The sequence below is a fragment of the Chaetodon auriga genome, chromosome 20 (assembly GCF_051107435.1).
Source record: "Chaetodon auriga isolate fChaAug3 chromosome 20, fChaAug3.hap1, whole genome shotgun sequence".
Classification (NCBI taxonomy): Eukaryota; Metazoa; Chordata; class Actinopteri; order Chaetodontiformes; family Chaetodontidae; genus Chaetodon; species Chaetodon auriga.
The window spans coordinates 2,151,144-2,175,103 of record NC_135093.1 but is presented as its reverse complement, the minus strand read 5'-3'; the positions used below and the strand labels follow the sequence as shown (position 1 = coordinate 2,175,103).

The 23,960-nt window shown below is 46.2% G+C and overlaps 1 protein-coding gene across 4 annotated transcripts in view; it reads right to left on the bottom strand.

Moving 5' to 3' along the window:
* Positions 1–23,960, bottom strand: part of grid1b (glutamate receptor, ionotropic, delta 1b) — a 410,627-nt gene that overhangs the window by 124,344 nt on the left and 262,323 nt on the right. For all 4 annotated transcript variants that reach the window (XM_076759895.1, XM_076759896.1, XM_076759897.1 and 1 more), the window contains one exon: positions 4,454–4,659. In XM_076759895.1, coding sequence (XP_076616010.1) covers positions 4,454–4,659 — 206 coding nt within the window. The remainder of the gene's footprint in view (positions 1–4,453; positions 4,660–23,960) is intronic.

Genomic DNA, 23,960 nt, shown 5'->3' with positions numbered 1-23,960 from the left:
ACACGCACACGCACACACACACACACACACACACACACACACACACACAGAAGCCATTTGTTTCAGTGCCAAAGCCTCCCACTCATTTTTAGACATTAACACTATTAGACAGATATACCTGAGAAAAGCATGCGCACATACACACACGCACACACACACGCACACACAGTCGAAGCTAAAACCGAATATTTCACCACCGTAAGAGAGAAAACGGCCTCACAGCTCTGTGTACGTGCTCATGATTAAGCTTGAGAGAGGTGAAATCAGCTTTATGAGCTCTGTTCAAACAGCAGAGGAACGAGCTGCGTTCACAGCCAGTGTACATTTCACTGTGTGTGCAGTAACTTACTTCAAAAACACTTTGGAAACCAAAAACTGACATTTACATATACTACTTCATCTATGTTTCAATTAAAATAACATGCATGAGGGACATGTCAAGTACTGGATGGAAGTGTAACAGCTTTTCATCAGGTCACATTTTCAGTTTGGCTGATTGACGAGCGACCTCCTGCTGCGCCTGTTTTCTTCTTTCTCTCTCTGTTTTCATGCGTAGGTCAGCGTATAGGAGGCTGCCGAAGCCTCCACGTCCTGCTGAAACCTCCACCTCCTGCTGAAGCCTCCACGTCCTGCTGAAACCTCCACCTCCTGCTGAAGCCTCCACCTCCTGCTGAAACCTCCACCTCCTGCTGAAGCCTCCACGTCCTGCTGAAACCTCCACCTCCTGCTGAAGCCTCCACCTCCTGCTGAAACCTCCACCTCCTGCTGAAGCCTCCACGTCCTGCTGAAACCTCCACGTCCTGCTGAAACCTCCACCTCCTGCTGAAGCCTCCACGTCCTGCTGAAACCTCCACCTCCTGCTGAAGCCTCCACCTCCTGCTGAAACCTCCACCTCCTGCTGAAGCCTCCACGTCCTGCTGAAACCTCCACGTCCTGCTGAAACCTCCACCTCCTGCTGAAGCCTCCACCTCCTGCTGTTATTAATAAGGTAGAGCAGCGGCTGACCACTGAGATGACAGCAGAGGACTATGACAACATGTCAGAAACGACACACTTCCTCCCTGTGATTTCTGCTCTGATTGACATGTGGCCAGCGTGCGCAAGACAAAACAGGCGGTTGTACGCAATTTATGAATGTATACCTGAGGAAAACAGGTGAAAGCGACTCCACAGGTGGTAAAGTGAGACGCTTTAAGGGTGCGGCTGATTGACAGGCTGTGAATCATCAATCTGACCATCCAGGCTGCGAGTGCGCCATCTGTCCCCGCAGGGTTTAATAAAGCTTAATGAATAAACTCTGAAGCATCCCGGAGACTTGAGGAGAGGAAGAAGATCTGATGTTGAGAAGCCGCTCTTTCAATGTAAAAACACGTCTCTGCTGTCTGAGTTCCTGATGAGTCCAGAACGTGAACTGTGGTTGATTCATTTTATGGTGCATCAGTGCTCATCCAGCTGTCCTTCTTCTAAAACAGTGAAATGACCCTTTAACGTCGACTCAGCTGCGAGCGCGTCGTGTCTCTCCTGCCTGTTGCTCGATGTTGTTGCATGTATGTCGCGAACACGTGTTGACGTGTGGTCATGTGTGTGTGCGGTTAATCAAGTCATAACAGCCTGTTCGTGAGAGCGAGATGAGGAGAGGGAGCCGCATTAATACTTAACCCCGCTGCCATGGCAACACAGCTTGACTGGCAGTCTAAAGCCTGCTACACACACATGTACACACACAGAACCGCACACACTCCTGGCAGGTAGAGATTTGTAAGAAGGAGGCCCAAGATGTCAATATGAATGAGGCGAGGTGTGTGTGTGTGTGTGTGTGTGTGTGTGTGTGTGTGTGTGTGTGTGTGTGTGTGTGTGTGTCTTTGAGGTCAGAGGTCTCCCAGCACCGTGGAGGCTGAGTGACACACTCCCACAAAGAAGATAAATAAGGCATGAGGCGCGCGCGCACACACACACACACACACACACACACACGCACACACACACACACACACACACACACACACAGTACAAGTCCCTGTGCAAAAAAAGCTTTTTGCCTGCTGCTGTAGTCAACTGAGGGAAATCTTTCTCACACACACTCACACTCACACACGCACAATCACAAACCATGTAAATTCACATCCGCACACAGCCGCAGTCTTCGCATACAAACACAGTAATTAAATTCCGTTCGTGCCTCCTTCTGCCCATTTTCATTAAACATCTCGAGGAAACAAAAAAGTCAAACAAATTAAACTAAAGTCACACAATTTGGAAACATTTTCCAGGGCGCAATCGATAATTATTCACTCTCTCTGTGCCCAAAATGATGGTAATTTATGCAAGGGGGTTCAAAGTGTTGCAGATGGATGTCAGCCACCTCTGCGCTCCCTCAGCGGCTGCTGGGATTTGCAACATCAGAGCTGTCGGCCCATGTTTTTGTTGCAGATGCTCTGTTTTCCATGAACTACCCACAATGCATTTCCACATGGCTTAACTCCCCAAAACCTTTACAAGTCAACACTGCAGATGAAGCCTCTGTCAGCACTGACGCACCGTTTGTCTGACTGTTGTTAGGTAACGTATGATGTGCCGTAGGTAACTGAACCCATATCACGGTTTATGTATAGCAGTATTTAACTGCATACATGTATTTGTCACACCCTGAAATACTGCAGCAGTGTGTACTTCATGACGACGATCAGTGACAATGAGCTGATCATTCCACAGTAAAATTAGCAACTGTCAGCGTCTTACTTCTAAACTCTAACTCTGTCTTTATCTAGGGCACACACAGACCATGTAAATAAATAAAAGCATTCAGTCGCACACACGCACACACACACACACACACACACACACACACACACACACACACACACGCACACACACACACACACACACACACACACACCAGTGTGATCCGTGGACAGGAGTCGTGGTGAAAAATGAAACAGGTAATAAATATTGAGCAAAACTCAGCACCCCCTTGGACAAGTTTCTCTGTGTGTGTGTGTGTGTGTGTGTGTGCGTGTGTGTGTGTGTGTGGACCAACCAGCTCCATCTGTCACTCCAGGTGGTCACTTACACCTGGGCGCGCACACAGTGGACAGTGTGGACAGACAGACTTGATCTCTTCACACACTCGTTGTTTCTGTCATGCAGTCGTTATTCGTCCACACACACACACACACACACACACACACACACACACACACACACACACACACACACACACACACTCTCACCGTGTGTACATTCGTGTGTCCCCTCTCCGCTTGCTTGTTCCCTGTGAACCCTCTGCCCTCTGCGTCTCCTTGTAGCAGACAGAGCACGAGGGCAGAAGAGCTGCTCTGTTGGACATGTTGGCCTCGTCCGTCTGACTCACTGATCCTTTGACTGACTCAGTTTTGTGACGGTTACAATCGACGGCCCCGACCACGACTCAGCAGCCCGACTGTGTGTACTGATAAATTCCTGGTGCTGAAGTACTGCAGTTTGTATACTCAGAGTAACATTCATGATCAGAGTGAGAGGATGATAGAATATAATATACCTGAAATACTTCTATGATAAGCAGCATCTGTCCCCAAATCAACACCGACCAACTACAGGTACACTCTGTGCTGTGAGGTTAAGGTCGGTCGAGGTCATTCCCACCTACTGCTCACACAGCCTCAGGTGATCAATCAGCTTCTTTGTGTACACACTCGTTGAAACATCCATCTGCCGCCTTTACACACACGTTCACGTTATATCCTTTAAACCGTCATTAAGAGCAGATGAGAGTGAAAACTTTCCAAACTTCCAGATCTGACACCGACGATATCTTTGTGGAAAGAACTAGGGACACATCAGCAGACTGCTGGCAGAGAGGCTGCGAGTGTAAAACTAACAGAACTGATTCAGCTAATTGTGCAGGACCTGCACGCTGCTTGTATCACCTGGTAGTAAAACGGTGTAGAATGTAGAAGTCGCTAATTTAAGCAATTTCTGTGACGTGACTACAAGGTTAGCGTCGAGGCTAACCACCTCGGAATAATGCATGAACACTCCCGGACTCCGGTGTTTTTCTCATTCTTCCAATTCTGCAGACATTGTGTGAATGCTTATGTACAATTACTCGTACACTGTGGTGTACATGCAGGGGTCCGTGATAAGGCTGTTATCCCCTCCAATAAAACACGCGTGCTCATTCAGATTCATTTCCTGCGTGTCATGTCTCCATGTGCACTTATTAGTGTAGCTTCACATATGTGCTTCTTCACTTCACTGCTTCCACGCAGAGTTCCTCCTCACACACCTCTAAATCCATTCGCTCCATATGAACACATGCGTTTCCTGATGTGTGCAGACATGTGTTGTATGCACACAAACAGACATTGGTCCCACACACACTCATCTGCTCACACGCAGCTTCATTCCCTGCATGTAAACACGAGCTTCAGCCAATGAAGGGACGTGGACCGACCTGCTGGATGAACGTGTGCGCTCCGTGGGGGCTGAGCAGCAGGATGGCTCGACGCAGGGTGTCTCTGTACCGGTTGAGCTCCTCAGTCCTCATGGTGGTGAAGAGGTTGGTGAAGACTTTGCTGATGTTCCTGTCCACTCTCTGCAAGGCCACGTCCACGCCCTGACGGGACGTCTGGTCCAGGAAACCCTGCAGGCCCCGAATGTCTGGAGGAACAGGAAGAAGAAAAGAGTCAAACATCACATCGTTGCCAAAGAGCTGTCGAGTGCAGAGACATATCAACAAATGCAAAATCGCAGGAGTGGATGAGAACGTCATCACTGAGACGTTTGTCACAGAACTGATAGAAATGAATTACTCCCGTTGAACACAATCACCTCCAACTCAAAGCAAATGGCTGTCAGGCTCAATGCAAACACCACCCGCTACATCACCCTGTGTCGTGTGAAGCTCCTTCACACAATGACGAAACCTTTCAGGCACAGATGGGGAAGGGGACAGTCCAGCAGAACATTCAACAGAAGAAGAAGAAGAAGAAGGAGGAGGAGAAGAAGAAGAAGAAGAAGAAGAAGAAGAAGAAGAAGAAGAAGAAGAAGAAGAAGAAGAAGAAGAAGAAGAAGAAGAAGAAGAAGAAGAAGAAGAGGGCGAGGCCAGGTTTACGTGTAGACGGTGGAAGACGCCTCAGAACAAACTGACTGTTTGTATTTGGACATATTTTAAACAATGTCAACAGTTATGAGAACAGCGTTATCATGAACCCATCGCCAAACCTTGAAAAAACAAAGCCCAAGCATCTTATTGCTCACAAGTCCTTCAAGCCTCCAAGACGCTGACCTGATTAAAGTGAGCTGATGAACGCCTTCGCTCGTGTCAGCTGCTGCTCTGGTCGAGTTGATTCAAAGGTCTTTGCAGAAGTTGTTTTCATGTTTGAGCGTCCTGTGGGCGGCAGGACAGAAACAGAACCTCAGACCAGAAAATGATGCAGAGTTTTGGAAAAGCGGCCATCTGAGCTGATTCGTGCTCAGCAGAGCTGACTGAGACCGCCGTCTCCGTTTCTGTGGCCGTGCTGCTGAGGCGGACACGTCTGTCCGTTTGAGGGCATCGTTTAGATTCTCCTCTCCGAGCTGCCAGGGAAGTTTCTCTCTCTGACATTCAGACAAGGCAGCTGTGTTGCGTTATGCTCCGTTATAGCTGGTGACAGGTTGTTTGGCCTGAACATCTCTTCCCTTTTTCCTCCCTCCATCCTTCTCTGTCTATTAGCACTGACAGCTAGCTTGTACCGAGTCCTGACTGCCACTCTCTTTTTTTACTCAAGTTGTTTCATCTCACCATCCTCATCGTTCCCTTTCTTCACGTTCCCTATTCCCCTTCGTCATTGTTTCTGTTCCCTGTTACACTTTCCATCTCCCCCTCCGTCAGTCAGTCTTCCTCCCCCTCCCCTCCAGTAAATGTGAGGGGAAATAACACTTACGGTCTGAAGTGGAACGACTGGGTAACTTCTGTTATTCACAGTTTCTCACTGGTTTCAAAAGCTCCGCTGGAGGCAAAGCTCTGTGGGAGGCATCAGTTTACCCATTTCTGTGCATATTTTCATATCATGAAATCTGTTCATCTGCTCATCCAAACAGCCGTCCACAAGTCATCTGTCAACCAATCACTCTTCATCTCCTCCTGGAAGATGTGAGAGGAACACTTAAACTCCTGCCGAAGTTTCACACTTCAGGCCATTTTTACATCAGCTTGTACATTTTGCTAAATGCTGTTTGGAATTCTGATCAGAAGTTTGTGAGTATGAGGTCCGTTGTTTGCTGCAGGTTTGTGGCTTCTCTGTTCACACAGAGTTATCTACAGGTACGCCTTCAGATTACGATACAAATCCCTCGCTCGATTCTCAGCCGCAGGACCGCGTGTACGAAAACGTGCTTTGAAGTCGCAGCTTCTGTATTCACTGTGTCGAGTCCAGTGAAAAGGCTTTCATGTCTTCTATACTGCTCCGACTTAAAGCCCTCCAAACCAATCTCTCCCACTGACTTTTCACAAAATGAACATTAAACTTCTTAGAAAACGGTCAGTATCTACAGCGACCTGCAGTCGTAGGTGTGAACATAAAGTCATGACGAACGTTATCACACCCTTCTGAACTACACACCTCTGTGTAATGTCCCTGAAGTTTTATTATGGAGGTAAGAAAGGCGTCACAGGCTGACCAGGTAATGTGGAACCATGTGGAACCACAGTAAATGTGTTGTTTCACTCCAACAGATGGATGTCATGATGAAACATTAAGTGTAAATGATGCTGTAAAAGGCAGTTTCCCCAGTGTGGGATAAATAAAGTCTTATCTTATCTTATCTTATCTTATAGGAATACTGCAGGCAGCAGTGCGTCTCATGATCCTCTCGCTCTTCCACTGAGGGAAAAACGGCGTAATTAAAAATCCATCCATGCAGCTTCAGCAGCACAGACGGCAGCATGGATTTATCGATACACAGCACAGTCGGACTGCTGATATTTCAGAGGCGCGATCGAGGTCGGAGCTTCTTACCTGCACGAGCCTCGTTCAGATCAATGAGTCAGGCAGACCAGACTAACATGTTTAACAAAACGACCCCTCCGGCCTGACCTGGTCGTTGTGCTAACGAGGGGGGGCGGCCTCCACCCTCGCCCCCTCAGAGTGCCTGCTGGCTGGACTCATTGGTCTCACCGCCTCACCGCATCGATACCTTATTCCTGCTCAACAGGCAACATCCACATCAGATAACACATCCATGTTTTCAGCCACATGACCAACATTTGCATCCATCGACAGCCTACCGCCGTCTACAGTCGTCATTGTGTTTCCATCCACCTGCTCTCAGTTTGTCTGTCATCGCTCCCCCAAAGAAATCTGCTGGAAAAAAATAATCCCTCCGTCTCTCGAGCTCAAGCACTGGAACAACACAAGTGGAAGGACTTGAAAGCAATTTGCTGAGCTCCTCGCCAGCCGCGGTTTCTCATCAATTTTTCCAAAGCCACTTTGAGCAAGGCACTGTGGGGGACATACTCCTCTCTCAGCACAAAAGCCAGCACTTATCTCTCTCCATCAGAGCCACACCAATCTCTCCTCTGCAGTGGGTAGAAATTGGCAGGTAGACCGCTGGCCGCCGAAAATGTCTCAGATTTAATTTAGATTCACACGACATGGAAATACATGGTCTTTCTCAGGCAGTGCAAATGTTCACAGGCCAGTTTGCTTGTGATTCCTAACATTTGCGCTGTGTCGCTGAGCAGCAGATATCTATACAGGTGATATTTGCCAATATTGTAATACGAAAATTTAAATGTGAATCGTGTATTTTTCTGTGTAAATTTTATCAGCTGGCATATTTTTCCAGCTGAGCCTGATGTGAGTGTGACACGACGCGTAGAAACACTCCCCACACTATGCACAACATCGGTGTTTCACCATGTTTTAGCCACCCCGACCCTGACCCTGACCCTGACCTCGACCCTGACCCTGACCCTGACCCTGTGCACACTGCTGAACATTAACGTGTGCCACAGTATAGCACGAGAACTTTAAATCCCTGTTTCCTGACCTCGAGGCTGCCGCTGCTTTTAATTTCTTCCAGCATGCTGTGAAACTAAACTGACCAGCTTCAGTTAATCCATCACATTTAATATCCACACGCTGTTTCTGTGTGCGGCTGCAGTTATACATACGAGGAGCATCACCACATTACTGGCAAACAACCAAACAAAAAAACAACAGAAATAGTGTTTATTGTGATGGATTATCTCACTGCTTCTGTGTAATGTGATTTCCACAGACACTAGAGGAAAGTGATGCTTCATGAAGGTAAGAAAGAAAGAAGCATGAAAGAGTGAGATATGAAAAACTAATTAAAAAGCTAAACACAGGAACACGACGTTATGCTTTGGGAAACGGCCAGCGGTGACATAAATCATGCACGAGTTGCAAAAACACATAAGGAGCTGCCTAAATTTTTCATTTTAAAGCAAAACCTTGTGTTTTCAGGCACGCTAATTATTTGATCTGAAGGTAAAATTTGGACTAAATTAACCGTGTAGCTGTTGCTGTAGTGCGTCACAGATAAAGAAAGCAGCATCTGGGATGTCTCACGACGACAAGGCTTTTTCATCTGGCACCGAACTTGACAACTTCTGTGATGTCGACCAATGAGAGCAGAGGGCGGTAAAAAGAGGAATGCTTTTATTTCATTTCAGTGAGGCTGTGAATATTTAACTCACCCTCAGGTCAGGAGCATTATATCACATGGTCCATCACCCACACGCTCGCCACTTTCCTACTGACGAACACAGCCATGAACGAGTAACAGTCAGGTGGAACAGGAAGTCGCTCCACCTGTCATCCAAAGTCATGGAAGGCGACAATCTGTGATTGGTCGGGGCCGGACTGATGACTCTGTGATCAAAATCAAAGTCATGACAAACCGCTGAACACAGACGGATCGTCTGACTCTATCAAAGTGCTCCGTTCAGAGGTCAACACACACTGACACAGGTGTCAAATGTACCGATCAATACTTAATCAATACTGATCAATACATGCAGACGGTGACTCGAAACAACAATTCAGCTTTAAACCACAGGATCACCAGTTTGCCTTTAGCTGATTCTTTCCAGCACAGAGTGACACTGTACGTGATTGGACTCATTAATGTCCAGTCACACCTGCTGTCAGGTTCAATCAGCGGAGAATCTGATTGGATAAAAATATCTTGTCCCCTAACTCGGACGTGTGTTTATCACTTTACTGCCAGTTTTCTCACAACTGAAGCTGAAAAGTAAACTTTCATGGTTTGAATCACTTTTGTTCTGATTTCAAAATGATGCAGAACAGAATAAATAAAGATCAAATCAAAGATCAAAATCGAATATATCAAAATAATATTGAAAAAAAAAAAAAAAAAGGAAATAAATGGAATTTCTTTTTCTGCTTAACTTGTAAACATACAGTATTTTGGTCTGTTTTTAGCTTAAATCTGAATTTGAGTACACTGCAAATATTAAAAAAATGAGCCTCATACAGATTCTGCACACCAGCAATGAACCATCCAAACTTAAGTCTGCATAAACAGGAAGTTTCTCAGTTATTTTAATCAGGCGGACGGCTCGCTGTGGGCTCGGCTGTGACCTACAGGCCGACCGGGTCGAGGTCAGGAAACCGTCCTGACTAATTGCAGGTAGTTGGTGGGTTGGAGGAAATAAAATAATGATTAAGAATGTTATAAATTAATGGCCACATTAGCCATTAGACTTCTCTCTCTCTCTCTCTCTCTCACACACACACACACACACTTACTCTGGCATAACACATTCCTGAGCTAAAGCCAGTCTTAACCTGAACTCCAGGACCAGGTTTTAACTCTTCACCCACAGCAGAGTCGGTATGTAAGGACGCAGCCAGGTTCACTGCTCTGTGAGACAAACTCAAAATGTTAAAATGTGGCTGAGGCGTGACCTTTGTAACATGTATGTTGGATGTAAACAGGAAGTGTCGAGTTGGATTCACTGCATTAGCTATTAGCAGCTGTTAGCAGTGCACCAGTGGATGTACAGGCAGCTATCAGAGGATGTGGATGAAAAGCTGTGGAGTTCTGACATCCCCTGGAAACACACCGAATCTAAAAATATGTCGTGTTTGTGTTTTCAGATTGGACTCAGTGTGACTCAGAGAAGAAGTGCTGTTTGACACACTGGGCATGAAGGTTTTAAAATATCTCCACGAGCTTCTGCTGCAGCTGCTGACTGTGTTCATCAGGTCAAACTAACTTCCTGTTGTTTTCGCAGCACCAGCGTCACCTCATGTAGCATCTCTGCCTCTCGTCCCTCCAATGAAACTCAGCCTAAATTTGTTTTTGTACAAACCGGAAGACTTAACACCTGCATCACAGAGCTGCAAATGTGGCCAACGGGGGGCGCTGCAGGACCCACCTACTTCCAGCAGTGACGGACAAGATGGATTTGCAGAGCTGCTTTTTTAATCTGCCTCACTCCACACCTGAAGGGTTTGTGCTCAGTTTCTCTGTGGTCGACCGTCCTCTGCGGTACCAGGTGTGGTTTTCATCCTTGTGGTTGAAGTTCCCCCCTGGTGCCTCTCAACAGGCGCACCCAACAGCGACTGGCCTCCTTTTCTACACGTGTGGATTAATCGCAGGAGGAAGCCTACAGGCTGCAAATACTCATTAGTTCAGTTCTAATTAAAAAAACAGACATGATGAAACACCGGTCTGATAGAGGTTTCACACCTTCATGATGTTAAACATCTGTCTGAGGAGGAGGCGTCCATAACACCGAGAGCATGTTGTTTAAGACAACTGCAGGATTCACCTGAACAGACCAGGTAACAAAAGACCCTGAATGAAGCTGCAGGTCGTCTGAGAGAAACAGGAGGGAGTGAACGTCCTGCTTTGGCTCACGCTGAGAACATTTCAAATCAGGTTGTTTTGCACACTGTTTCTCAAACCTGAAGGTCAAAGACTGAGCCATACAGAGGAACAAATCTTTCTCTTTGCAGTCAAAATAATATTTTTTTCATCCTTGTTGGCTTAAAAAACTTCATCCAACCTTTTCACACTTTATTCCAAGCATCAAGTCTCAGTGAAGAAGCACCATCAGCTGGAGAGAATCTGATGAAATTCCACTGAAAAACAACACATTTCCACTCGTTTCCCACGCAATTTGTTGAAGTTTGAATGTTTTCTTCCCCACAGAGAAAGCACTGGACTCGAGGAAATCCCTCCTAATTTGAGGAGGAAATCCAACTGCAATTTAATTGAAAGCAGCAAGTCTGACTCGTTTGCTTAAAGCCGACTTCTTTCCGCTGTCCTCTGGAGTGTGCAAATGCCTTGATGTGTGTTCTGTAGTCTTGCATTTGCTGTTACGCATCTGTTTGAGCATATAGAGCGACTGTGAACACTAATGAAGCAGATTCCCTGAACCATGAAGCCAAAATCAAATGCAGAAAAGAAAAATCTGTGATGCAGCGAGAGGCATTTCCCTGACAGCTCAGTTCATTTATCAGAAAGGACATTTTAATTACCTACACACATCCTGAAGAGACTACGAGGAAGAATGGAGAAATTAAAGAGGGACGTGCAGAAGGAGGAGGATGAAGAGAGAGAGAGAGAGAGAGAGAGAGAGAGAGAGAGAGAGAGAGAGAGAGGGAGAGAGAGAGAGAGAGAGAGAGAGAGAGAGAGAGAGAGAGAGGGAGGGAGGAAAAACAGAGGAAAAAAGAGAGAGAGAGAGAACAGAAGCAGAGAGAGAGGACTGTGTGTGTTTGTGAGGATGGATAATTGAGCCTTTTCATCCACATCGCCAACGACAGGTGTGACATTTAGCTTTGGAACACACACTTCCTGCTGCGTGTGTGTGTGTGTGTGGTGTCTCTCTCTATTGAATATCCATAAAACACACACACCTGCTCTAACCTTTGACAGTCTGGTAACTAATGGGCAGGAAACAAAGATGGAGAAAAACACTGCGACACACACACACACACACACACACACAGACACACACAGACACACACACACACACACACACAGTACCTAAGAAGACCTAATTTGACCTTCATTGATCTTTATGGACAAACTGGACACCGTCCCCAGCGAGCTTCACGTCCATCATACAGACACAACAATTTATAAATCAGTGAAAACAACATCAGGAAAGGAAGCACGCAACACTGCATGAAAAGTACACACACACACACACACACACACACACACACACACACACACACACACTAGTAACAGTGTCAACATGACAATGCGGTTGGGGGAGGAAGCTGGAGAGATCACTGCGATGATTCAGGATGTGCTTTCAGTTATGAACAGAGCTCGCTTCCTGGATGTGCGGTGGAGCTCCAGGCTCGACCACCAAAAGAGCTCCTATCAAATCCAGAAGAGTCAGGTACTCCGCTGCAAGGGAAGTAAAGGATGTGCTGAAGTCTATGGAAACATAAGACTGGAGATACATGAGGGGGGGCAAACATTTAAAGCCTGACAGGTAAGAAGGAGGATTTTGAACCAGTAGCCAATGCAGAGACATCAGTACTACGGTTAAATGATGCAACCTCTTTGATCTTGTGAGGACTCCGGCAGGTTTTCTGGACCAACTGGAGACTTTATGTTGCTGTCAAAGGTAGGCCAGAGACGTGGATCGAGTACAGATCCCTGTGGAACACCATACCTGACCTTTGAGCAAGAAGACACATTATTATTCTAAGCAACGAGTTCTGTTTTATTAGTCGGGTATGAACGGAGCCAACAGAGTCCCTTGAGACCAGTGAGGTCCTCAAGACATTGTAGACGGATGTGGTGGTCCACAGTGTCAAAGGCGGCACTTAAATCTAATGACAGCAAGACAGATGAAATCTCCATTGTAATTAATAAGTCGTTAGTTTCCTTCGTGCAGCTCCAGGAGAGTTTTAAGTCTAAAACTGGACTGAAAGTCATCAAGAAGGTTATTACAGACTGAACAGACGGGGAGTGAGTTGGCTGCCGACCACCTTCTCCAACAGTTCAGACACGAGGGGGAGATTTGAGATCGTCTGTAATTGAAAAAGAGTTTGTGGGTCAAGGTTGGGTCTTTTTATTAAGAGCGCAACCACGGCTGTTTTAAAAGCAGTGGGAACGATACCAGAACTGAGAGATTTATTGATGATGTCATATTATGTCATTCCTGGGTTATTAAGCACTTCAAAGCTTCAAATATACGATTAGCTCTCTTGTTCCGAACAGTGTGAAGCCAGTTCACTGTGTGAAGTCGTCTATCACGGCTTTCAGCCAAGTTCTGAGCCTAAAATAGATCTGTAAGATTTGTGCTGGACGGGATCAAAGACTCAGTGATTGCACGAACAGATGTTTTCATTCACTCTAGGTTTGAAAAACCCACCCGGCGCCGTGTCTTATGTTCAGACCACAACCAAATTCATTTCTACGAAGCAGCACGAAACGTGGCAGAGGAACCAGGGGGACGACACGTGAAGAAGCTGGAGGAACTAAATATTTCATCAATCAGAAAACAGCAAAAAGGTGCCCATCACAAGAGTCCATGGTGATGGTCGTCACTTTGTTTTACTTCATTTACGAACAAAGAAAGATGTTTCGACTTATAACGATATGAAACAAAGCAGCACGTCCTCACACTCACACATCACGACTGTATGTCTTTGAGGAAACTGAAAAATTCCTGTGCCAGTTTCCTGCTAGCTTTTACAGAGAAGCAACAGAAAGGACGCTCACTGGTAACCCCACTGACTGGTGTGGATCCTGCACAGCCGAGGACAGCAGGGTTCTGCAGACGGTGATTAAAACCATCAGCGGCTTCGGGGAGGCCAGCCACAGCCTGTTCACCCTGCAGCCATCTGCCCACAGATACAGAAGTATCCACGGCCGAACCAGCAGCCTACAGAGCAGCTTCTTCCTCAGGCTGTGACACTCATCAGCTCGTCCTCCACTGTAAAATATACTTTATTTTTATGACTCATTATTTATTCATCCATTTCAATAATTTTTGTTTGTGAGTAGCATAAAGGGATTCTAACTCTCATTGCGTTGTACGATCCTGCGTCGTACAACGATGAATAAATGAATCTTGTACTTTGTATTCTCGAAGCTGGAGCCAGAGATTGTTTGGCATATTTACCTCATTAATTACTTAAAGGAGTACTGAAGCAATTTCGTCTTCACTCCCATAAAGTTGGAAGGCTCACAAGAGACAGATAAAAAAAGTGAAAGTTCATCATGGGCACGATCAGTGCAGAGGCCCTTTAAATGGTTAACTGAGTATCAGCGATGTGGCTGGTCAGTGATGGAACTGCTTCAGACCGCACTGAGCTCCCTCAGTCTGCCTCCTCTGGTGTGCTTCAGCTGTTCTCGTGTGCCGGGCTGCTCCTGACCGTCAGGTGCCGTGAAGAGGAGGCGATGTGAATGCCAACTGTGTGCTTTCGGTGCGTGTTAACACAATTAGTCTTGAAAGAACAGGGTGTTTTCTTCATGATAACACAAAGAGAACAACAAGAGGATGCGGTGATGTGCTGACTGACTCGTTCTCCACGGTCTGATCGGACTCTCTGAGCCTCTGACTTACATGCAGCTCCTCTCCTCGTGTTTTCTTCTGCCTCTCAACATCCTGCACATCAACAGGTCTGATGCTAACAAGGCCGATGGATAATTTAACAGCCGGGACTCTCCTCATGATCAGAATAAGATGGTGATGCATGGGGCGTATAAAATGCAAATGCAGGGCTTCTGAACCCCCCTCGCTGCTGTGAGCCCACTCCCCTGCAGGCCTGCCAAGGCTCTATGCAAATGAAGCCAATCAAAAGCCTGCGAGTGGCTTTACAGCTACCATCACAAACCTATCAACCCTCATCTGGGGCATACGTGATGAGGGCGTCTCTGCAGCGTGAGCATAAATAAAAAGACATCAGGCTTCAACATTTTTTTCATGTTCACTATATACTAAAGACTTGGGTTGGTCTTCATTATGATGCAGGTTGGTAGCAGCTGTCAGCTCGGCCATGCCATGCAGGCAGAGGGAGGACAGCGCCATCTAAATTAAATCTGCCGACTACATTGTTCATGCAGAACACTTTACCACATTCTGAAGATGACATTAATCTTTCTGACATAAATGTGCATATTGTGGCAAATACTGTCAGGCCGATGAAATAAGCAGTTTGAGAATGAGGTCGACAAACAGAAGTCACAGTCGTGGTGGTCGTTTGCATTGTGATGGCCACTGTGTGCCTATTCTATTTTTTTACTTTGCACTCCATCACTGGCAGTCATTAACTGTCAATTAGGCAAATGATTCAGCTGTGGTTCCCTCTGGAGGGACAATACAGCCAAGTACAAAAAAACCATCCACCAGCCTCACACGATGTCCAACTAAACAATCCACAGTCCAAAGGTTCCGAGCACCAGGACACAGCCTCCTCCACTGGGCCACTGGTTCCCAGATGGAAGACAAATAAATGAAATTGTTTTTAATGTAGATAATTTTCAAATAAACGTCCAAACAATCTCACAGGATTACGCAAAATTCATCCAATGAGGCAGACAGACTGGACAAAACTCGCTCTGCTACCAGGGGAGGTGAACAGGGGGATACATTTCGGTACCGAGGGGGATGACATCCGCCCTCATCGCCCTCATTTCTCCCCAGCGATTCTTTCCAGCAGAGGAAAAAACAGTCGAACAGGCTGAAGTTAAACTTGGTTATCGACCAACGCGTCCTCATGTATACAAGACAAAATACAATGTGTTAAAGGTTTCATAAATGTCATGAAGGTCAGCGTCGAGGCAACGAGACCTCTTTGATGACAGCTGGAGGGCCTTTGTTAGCAGACTGTTAACATGTCCATGTGCTTTCATATTCATTTCCAAATTCACACCGACGCAAATATATCAGCTGCTGAGGTTTCTTAGTCTGACCTTTCACTCTAATTACACATCAGCTGGAAAAATCTGTCCGCGGTGACAAACCTATTTTCATCAAATGACTGTAATTCACCATGTTTGAGATAATGAAAGAATCACTTCCTTTAATCTCATCTGCACAAATTAGTCCTCTGAATCTCATTCTGGGTTTTTATCATCTCATTTTATCTCTTTCCTTCTGTATCTTATCACAGTGGAAACAAACTGCAGGCTTGTAACAGCTGGTAATGAGCGATAATAACCAACAGATAATAACAGTTTGACAAAATGTGGTGAAAATTTGTGTCTGAATGGGATGAAAATGGAAGAAACTAACATGAAAATTACAAATATTTCATAAACGAGTATTGACTTCACACTCAAACCAGACGGAAATCCCGAGTGAATCATCATACAGTAAAAGATGAAAGTGGGACGTGGACAAATTTGTCCCTCTGCTGCTGCCGTAGTCACTGCGTTGATGCTGTTCAGCCTCCAGTTAGCAAAGGATGTTTTGTGGTTTGGGATATGAAATAATCAATCAATTAATGAACTTTTGAACTGAAGCAGGGCTGCAACTAGCAGTTATTTTCAGTTTTAATCAATCAGTGGATTCTTTCTGGATGAATCAATAAATCATTATATTTCATGATATTCTCTACAGACCGGTGTGATATCCCAGAGATACTTCATTTACCACCATTTATGACAAAGACAAGGATTAAACATTAAATGATGTTTGGAACTGTTGCTTAAAAAAACTCTACAGCTATTTGATTACCCCAGTAGTTTAGTGTTTACTGATCTATTGATCGATTGATCAGCTAATGGTCACGGCTCTGATCTGAGGAGCCTCCTTAAGTGTCTACGGCGTGTCGAAAGCACTGTTGAATCAAAGTCTGCTGACAAACTGTTGAACTTCATCAGTGAAGCAGCTTGAAGGCTCAGAGAAAAACATTTTTTTGTTTGTTTTTGCCCCAAAGGTCGAGAACGAACCTCCATGATCAAATTCTGAGAGTTTTACAAACACAGATTATGTTCAAAGGTGTCAAAAAATGGATCAATATTGTGTTTCAGCGCTTTGAAAGAGGGAACATTCGGAGAACAGAGATCCGCCCCCTCAACACATAATCTATGGTTCGCTTGGAGACGCATGGATAAACCAGCCTGTGCAGCTGTATTGATCTCATCAGTCATTCCTCTTAGACATGGAGGTAGAGTAGCTATGAAGAAGATGAGGTCTGTAAATGAACCACTGAACAAACCGGAAACAGTGGAAATGATTCAGGTTGAACCAGACGAGAACTGACACTCACATCATTACTGACCCTTCCACAGGATGAGTATCTCTTCACTGAGAAATTCAGCTCATTCAAGCACTGGTCTGGTGATTTGCGGGTCACAAAGACGTCATGCCATGAAGGTGGTCGGCCTTTTTAACCCTCCATGTCTCCATGAAGGCGTAGGCAACCTGGACACCTGAAAAACTGGACTAAATGAGGTCGGAAAGCGAGACTCCAGATGTCCTTTGACCTGTAAATCAGCAAATGATTGCTTACGGGCAGGGATCAAACCTGTGACCTTTTGCTTTCAGGACAGTGTCTCTACCTGCCACGAAACCTCATCATGTCTCATCATATCTAGCATTTGGTGGTGGCACGGTGGCACAGTGGCAACACTGTCGCCTCACAGCAAGAAGGTCCCGGGTTCGAATCTCGCTGCGGGCACTGGGTGTGTCCTCCACCATGCTTCGGTGCCTGCTGCTCGAGGAGGGCCTTTCTGTGTGGAGTTTGCATGTTCTCCCCGTGTTCACCTGGGGTATCCTCCGTAAAACATACCCCCACTAAAAACATGCAAGAAGATCACCACCTGACCAATGGTGACATAACGCAATTGGGTCCCCGGGCGCCGCTTGGATGGCAGCCCACCGCTCCTGGTCTGCCGTGGAGGAAGGACGACCAGGATGGGAGAAATGCGGAGGACGAATTTCACCCAGTGTCCAGTGCATGTTGTGTGATAATAAAGGGGAATGTCTCCCCCTGATTCTTCTTCTTCTTATTTATGAGCCGTCTGACATTTCAGTCAAAGTGTTATTGGAAAAACCATCATGTGGTGTTTGAAAACCGCCCAGAAAGATAAACTCTGCGTGCTGCGAGCAGCCGTGAGGCGTGCCGTCCTTCGTCTAACCCCGGAACAAATGTTTGGTGGAGCTTTGTTTCCTCTGCGTTCATATCAGCACCAGCACAGCACATCAAGCGCTACAGTAAAGCATCTGGAGGACGAACGGGATCTGTGTATGTATGGATTTACTGTATGTAGACGGTCCCACTGTGCAGAGCGCTGATGTCCACTGTACAGACATGACTCTACGGGAGCCCAGAGGGAAACGAAAGCTCTTTACGGACCACATGGTATGGATTTGATCTTTGAATGTCGAGCACAAGCTACTTGCTGCATTGACTTGCATTTTTTTTTAGAGACCCCAAACGGTGAAGATTTTCAGCATTTAAAGTTCAAGCAGGAAACGTCTTAATGAATGTAAAGCTTGACATTTACAGTAAAGCAGGACTTCAGAGGAACAGCTGTCAAATTAGAAGCCAAATACACTAAAGAGTGGAATAATGGGATGTCTGTGGCTGTTTGTAATGCACCGTCACGCCTGTTTAGAGCAGCTCTTGATGTCTGGTTCTTGCAGAACATTGGTGCAAATGATGTGTTGATGCTTTTCAGTGTTTTCCTTTGCAACATCAACACATGAAGCATGTTTCAAGCATGATGAATGTCTTCACCGGCTGCGACCACATTCCCCCGGTGGGGTTGGTGGGTTTGACTTGACTGGCTCTGACAGAGCTGAATGGTACAACACACAGGAACACGCGGCTGTAATTGGTCACAGCAGATGATATGTGGTGCCCTTTTCAAACTACGGTCAGAACAGACACGAGAGCCAGCCTCAGCTCGCTTCGCTGCTGCTGCTCCTTTGCTCCCTCGTGACGTCCAATCCTCCGTTATTACTTTATTTATGCAGGGAACGTTTTTGCTGAGCGTGCACGTCAGGGACGCTTCATGAAGGCTGCAACAGCTGCGGTAAAAGTGTTTTTAAATATTAAAGTGCTGTCGATTGCTCTGAAAGAGAAGCTGATTATTCTTCGGTGTGGTTGAGATCCTGATTTTTCAAACTTGGCCCGAGAGGGTTCAGTCAGACTCGACTTGAGAGGGAGACAAAAACGAATGATAAAGTACAGCCGTGTTATATTTATCTGAGTCGTATTAAGATGCTGCAAGACGGAGAGAAGCTTCAGTCTCTTCAAAGAGTCCATTGTCAGAGCACACTGTGTACAGTGGGGAGCAGCCAACATAAACAATCCCCCCCATAAAGGCAGGGAGTCCACGTAACGAGCGGACGCCATCAGTCCAGAAAGTGCTGATGTTTACAGGCTCAGTGGAGGAGGCTAAGTGCAGTCGTCTGCTGAAGCTCTGCAGTGTGTACGCATCATTTACGGACGGCGAGGTTCGTTTGTTTGGCGTGACCCAACCTTTTTGAGAATCGGGGCTGTACCTGGAGAATAGAGTGACTCTTGGTCACATGACCTGACGCAGCTCTTCCTCCCGGACGCTCTGAGCCTACATGTCTGAGCATGGCAAAGCTGCTGTTCTCTGCCAGACTCTGCTCCGCCTACCACGTCACTGATGGTTGATAAGGCCAAAAACACTGGTGGAGCTGCTATTTCTGTCCACCGCTCTCCATCACACACACACACACTCACACACACACACACACACACACACACATACACACACAAACACACACTCTAACACAAAATGCTGCTGGTTGTGCCCTTTAGAGCGGAACGACCACCAGGCACAGAGACGGAAATGTGAGATGTGGTGGAGGGGACGCATTGTGTGACTGTTAGAGAGCGAGAGGGCGATCGAAATAAAGAAAGAGGCTGAAGAGTAAAGAGAGAGAAAGGGAGTACAGATGTGACGAGGGGACGGAAATGGGAGTGGGAGGAAAGGCCGAGGAAGAAACTACATTTCCATGCTCATTATTTTTGACTTCAAGCACAGAAAATGAATTACAGACGAGCACTGATTACATATAAGCTCATTCTTTTACTGTGTGTCCTGATAAACTGTAAATTCATCAGCTATTGGCCGTCGTCTTCTACTACAGGACAGACAAACACAGGCCTGCAAGAGCGTCTTTGGGTTCTGTGCCGTCTTTGTAGCTTAGGAAGGAGCGGCTCTGACCAATAGCAGAGCAGGAGGCGGACAAAACAACTGAAGGTTGTGCATGAAGGCTGAGACAGAAGCAGAGATCCACCATGTTTTTATGAACATGTGGATCAATGGAGGACAGGTGGACGATCACACAGGAGCGGTTTGAGGCGTTCCTATGAAGGTGCTGATAGGTCCTTCCCAGCCCTGTACCTCTGGGCTGGAGGACGATTAACGTTCAAACGCAGGAAGCGTCCTTTACGCAGCGAGGCAGGACTTTGTTTTCCATCACAGACGTCCAATCAAATAAAACCTTGACCACGGTTCATCCCAACATAACCACGATCTTCTCTTACGTCGGGTGTAGACTTCATGGGGAGCAACGATGCCCCAGGTTAATCCTCTGATTCTGAAAACTGGGCCGGCATTGGAAAACACTGTGATCTCTGTGGATCCAAGATGATTTTTAACATGTTTCACCAACAAAATATCAGAAATTGAGGACCAATAAGCAGCACGTGCTCCCACGTACAATGAACAAAGTGTGGAAAAAGCCAAACGAGCGTGGAATCTACAAACGTTCGGCTCCTTTATTCGATAACTTACTGAAAACGATGTAGCGATGCTCTTGCTTGAATACCAAGCCATTAATTGGCTCATGGTTTCAGCACTGAAGTGTTTAATAACGACAGATTTGGTAGAAAATCATTTTAATTTATAGCTTCTGTAACTCGCAATATGGCAGCAAGTTTTAAAGCCATGGAGACGGTTAGTTTTATTTCTAATCTGACCTTTTAAGGCCTGGGTGAAGCTAGAGTTTATCCATTCACAGTGTTTCTCCATAACTAGGCTTTCTCTGGTAATTTAGGGGGGAACAGGGCAAATCTTAGATGGCAGCTTATTAGAGCGAGCTCTGAAACAGAGAGGATGAACACTCATCGTGATTCCAAAGCCCTCGGGTGGTAAAGAGGAGCTCGCAGTAATGAAGATGATGATGGGTTGGTAATATCTAATTTCGCTCGCACCCTGTGTTTCTCCCCACAGTGACCAGCTGCATCCATAATTGGCTGCTGGGCATGTGTTTAAAAAGATGATCAATAAAAACAAAGCAAGAAGGCCCCCTTTAAAAACCACGCGGCCATTTTTAGTCCACTTCAAAACATTCTTATCTTTCGAGGCAAACCCGAGGCTCTTTATCGATCTGTTTGTTTCCTGCCAAACGAAGCGACCCAAATGAGATGGGAAGGGAATAAAAAAAGAAGCAGAGGAAAGACGAAGAGGCCAGCAGCTGGTCTGCTCCGTCTGCGGAGCTGTGGATCCTGTTCTGTGCTCCGATACCACAGGAAATAAGACTGTTGAACGACTGAGGCCGGGCAGAGGTACAGACAGACAACAACAGGCTGCTTCACAACAACAACAACAACAACAACAACAACAACAACAACAACAACAACAACAACAGCCAGGTTACGTATGAACTGTCAGGAGGAAATAGGAGCTTTCATCATGTATGTGCACGGTGAAAATCCACATGTATGGATTAATTAAAACTAAGAGTCCAGTTTTACTTGTATATCTCCCATGTTTCTCTCCTCCTTCCTCGTTTATCCTCATCCTTCTGCCTGTTATTTCTCCTCTCTCCTCCAATCTCAGGTTTATGTGCCATGCAGACAGGCAGGCTGTTCTCTAACCAGGTCAGAATAGCAGGGATAGACTGGCAGGCCGCTGTGTCCATAGACAGCCCATTACACCCATCAATCAGCCGGCCTGCTGAGGCACTCACCCAGGACGGGACGGGAGGCCGAGGAGAGAGAGGAGGAGACAGATTTAAGAGGCCGCTACTGGGAGATTCATCGCTCCTGGCCGAGTCCTCCATCAGACACAGAAAAATAAATCTTCTCAAATCAGTCTGACTGCTGATGCTTCATTTCTCTGCAGAGGGGATGTGAGGTCGAGCAGCTCGTCTTAAGTTTAGAAAAAGTGGTTTGTCACTAATTCGTAGTCAATAATTGCAAAAAATCGGACTTCAATGTTGAAGCTGAGGTGCTTCAGACTGCAGTTCCTCAAAGCGACGCTACATCCAGGCTCCGACAGAAATAGGATTATTTTTACCTCAAACAAACTGAGTCGACTAAGCGATTTCTGCTGGAGTCCTGGAGGTGAATCTGATTCGCTGCTGGTTTAAAAAGATGAATGTTTTGTGTACATGTCGATTTAAGGAAGTTTAGGATCCATGCTGACTCCCAAACATGCAGTTTCTGGCAACGAGTAAACACACTTTTCCACGGTTTTAAAATGACAGAAGAAGGAGGACAGACGACAGATGAGCAGAGCAGATGTTTCAGCTTCATCAGCGACAGAAGAAAACAAACAAACATGTCCTTTAAAATTCAGGCTTCCTGCTTCTGAGAGGAAACTGACAACTTTCCGTTTTCTAACGTAAAGATCGGCTGAGAGCGTCGTCCAGATGTGAAGCTCAGTGAGTGATTACAAAGGTAATTATTTTTTATGCTCCGTCACTCAGTGGGATTCAGTTGACCTTCAACACTTCTGGAGCAGAAACGCTGTGATGGAGACCTGCAGCACTTAAAACTAAGATCTGAGCCTGATTTCTGGACAGGTGACAGGTGAGAGCAGGAAGTCTGTTAAACGTAACCGACAGCAGACTTCACGGTGACACGTGAGCTTCATGAAGAGAAAGTTACAGACCAACCAAATTATCTCGTTTAACAAATTTAACCACTTTAAACAGAAGGTCAGAACCAGTGAGGGCGCCGCCCGGGTGAGGCGTTTGATGCTGAACAGGGCTGACGTGTTTGAAATGAGATAATCGAAGTGTTGAACGCAGAAAGAACGTGTTGGAAGAATAAAAGCTTCCGTCATTTATTCATGTGAAGGTCTGAGATCAGCTGACCGTGTGTCTGCAGACGTTACGGATCTGATGCCGACTGACTTCTTCATCAGCCAATAAACTCACAGAGCGGCTAATTAATGACCGACACAGACAGCTGACTGAGTGACTAACAGACAACAAAGAGACCGATGAGCCCGTCAAACCAATCACATGATTAATTAGCCAACTAAATGACAAATTAACTTCCCAACCAACCAACTGCTGACCATCTGACCAAATCACGAGTCAGTCGAGCAGGTGATTGAAAAGCGTCTCATCCTGTTAACTGGCTGATCGCGTCAGGTCGTTTGTGATTGGTCTGAGGCCGTGCGGTTGCAGCCTGCATGCCTTCAGACTGCGATGGTGATTTGGTTGTCGTGTTTCGGGGCGCTCCGCTCGCAGCCGAACACGTCGGCTTTCAGACAGAGGGAAGCTCAGCAGCACCTGCGGGGACGTCAGCAGCCTCCTTCTGTTTACCAGCCGGGCAAAGCTTCATCTGCGTCCTTCACTTCAGAACAAGCTGCTCAACCTTTTCTCTCACTGAGATTTCACCAGCGTTCTCTGCTCTGTCAACCTTCGACAAGGTCATCACGTCTGTAACCTCAGGCCGGCCTCAGCGCTAATCCAACTTCCTCAGCCAGAGATTCAAACTCTTCACAGAGGAAAAGAACACAAGCCGACAAAAAAACAGTAACACCAGCCAATATCTGTTCCAGCGCGAGATCCCACAAGCCACGAAAAACAGAGGATTTTCAGCCAGTGTAACATTCCACAGCAGCTTCATCGAAAAGTTTTACCTCCACAGTATAAATACATGTTCAGAGTACATAAATAATACTGCCCTCTAGAGGTTTGATGAGTCGTCAAAAACTCAGAGAAATGTGGCTCATGTTCATCTGACGCTCAGACCGAGCTGTACGTCACATCAGAAGACGAGTTC